The following is a 2,030-nucleotide window of genomic DNA, read 5'->3' on the forward strand; positions in this document are numbered from 1 at the left end:
AGATCTCAAAGATAAAACGCCCCCAGCCCCATTGCTCCCACACCCCAGTCAAACCCACAGTGGGGACACAGCCCTGCTGTGACAGGCATGAAGGGGCATGCAACCCCAAAATCATCCAGCAGCGATGGAGGATGGATTTTCTGCATCACTTCCACACAGATGGAGAGCAGCCAAGGGCACAAAGTGGCCTTTTCAGCAAGTTTGCTGGGACAGGGGGCAAATAGCCCTTCGTGGCAAGTACCCTCCAGCCACAGGGTCAGTACATCTAACCTGCTCACTGCTAGGCAGTCACAGTTGCCACTGGAGAGCAGGACTCCCACCCAAATTACCTCTAGTGCTAAAGCCTGGCGTGAAGAGGCCTCAGGTAGTAGGAAAAAGGGGTTCCTGGCCCTGAACCCCAAGACCCTCTGCAGCTCCAGAAAAGCCCTCCTCTGAGGCAGCAATGGGTCGGCAGGACCCTGCAGAGGGGTTGAGAGCTCCCCCAGGGGAGAAAGGGGCTCCCCACATATCCCTATCAGCCCTAAGCACAGCAGGGATAGAGCAAGAGAAGTGGCACACACCGGTCATCCTGGGAGGGGTTGATGTACCCAGAGGAAAGGATGTTCAGGGATAGGATGTTGGGGTCGATGAGAGATTCATCTGCTTCTGGAGTGTTCCGGATCCGACCTGCAAGCACAGCAAGGGGACACCACTCAGGCAACACGAGGTGGTCCTGTGAAAGTCCCTGTGAGGGATAGGGGCAGCCCACCTGCCTGCATCACCCAGCAGTCACCCAGCACTCAGCCACTCAGTGCCAGAGGTCCTGGTCCAGCTCCTGGACACAACAGCTGAGACCAAAGCATCCTACCCACACAGTGTCCCAACGTTACCTCCCAGGCCGCTGCTGCTTTGCTATTGCAAGGTAGGATGGGAGACAAGGCTTAAAGACCCACGTGGGAATGTGGGTGACAAACAGCCAGAGAGGATGCTTGGTCGCTCAGCAGGCTGGGAGTTGCTCACAGCCCACACAACCTGGCTCAGCTTACCCACAACCAGCTCCCGCACTTCCTTCCAGCGGATGAGGCTGCCCGTTTCATGCACCAAGGTGACGGTGATTCTCCTCTGGATGCCCTAAGACCCATGAGGCCAGAGAGAAAGGACAGTGGTTAATACAGCTCCCAGCAGGAGCCAGAGCTAGGATGGCATCTCAGGGAGTGAATACCTGGTGGAGCAGGAAGGTCCCATGGCATGGCATGCCTCCACGGTGGTCCACAACAGCAGGGATGTAGCTTGAAGAGAGGATTGCAGTGTGACACAGAGCTCTATCAGCCTGCTTGGAGCTGCTCAGCACTAGGCAAATCACCACACTGCCTCCCTCTCCTTCCTGCTCCCCCTTCCAGGAGGACTTACTCGCCATTGGCCTCCAGCTCACAGATCTCGAAGAAGACCATCAGGTCGTACTTGCACTGGCATGGGCCAGCACTGGGCCGAGTCATGGTGCTCAGCTTCGTTGCAGGCACTGCAGTGGGTCAGAAAGACAGATTAAAGGGCAAGCTTTGGAGTGATGCGCATGACGGCAGGCAGGATAAGGACGGAGCAGGCAGGGACCATGGGGAGACACACAGAGGCAGCAGCAAGGCAAGAGGGAGTGCATAGAAGGGGACAACCCCACCCCAAGGACCTCGCTGACCAGTGGTGTGCCTTCTTTCGTGCTCAACACGGAGCAGCGAGGGTATCAGGATGTGGCCAGCTTCACCCATCCTCAAGATATACACTCCAAGCCTGTAGCCCCAGCACGGATACATCCAAAACCATGCAGCACCACTCCAGTGACCACTCAAGGACAGCTGCTCGGAGACAGTTAAGAGGGAAGCTCCCCCAGTGCTGGTGTGGGAACCACGCAGCAAACCATGGGGTTCAGCCAAACTCCAACAATTTGGGTCTCAGAGGCCAGAGTTCAGTGGGGACCCTGCAGCCCCTGTAGGATGACAAGGCTGGATGGCCATCTGAGCCATCCAGGTTGGGTAGAAGAGGTCTTTGCATCAGCCAGG

At 57.0% G+C, this 2,030-nt stretch overlaps 1 protein-coding gene across 2 annotated transcripts in view; it reads right to left on the bottom strand.

Moving 5' to 3' along the window:
• Window positions 1–2,030, bottom strand: part of KIF1A (kinesin family member 1A) — a 34,527-nt gene that overhangs the window by 8,424 nt on the left and 24,073 nt on the right. For both annotated transcript variants that reach the window (XM_010133507.1, XM_010133506.1), the window contains 4 exons: window positions 1,390–1,498; window positions 1,202–1,268; window positions 1,026–1,110; window positions 561–666 (listed from right to left, as the gene is read on the bottom strand). In XM_010133507.1, the coding sequence (XP_010131809.1) occupies window positions 561–666; window positions 1,026–1,110; window positions 1,202–1,268; window positions 1,390–1,498 (367 nt within the window). The remainder of the gene's footprint in view (window positions 1–560; window positions 667–1,025; window positions 1,111–1,201; window positions 1,269–1,389; window positions 1,499–2,030) is intronic.

Source organism: Buceros rhinoceros, unplaced genomic scaffold (assembly GCF_000710305.1).
Source record: "Buceros rhinoceros silvestris isolate BGI_N320 unplaced genomic scaffold, ASM71030v1 scaffold27233, whole genome shotgun sequence".
NCBI classification, from domain to species: Eukaryota; Metazoa; Chordata; class Aves; order Bucerotiformes; family Bucerotidae; genus Buceros; species Buceros rhinoceros.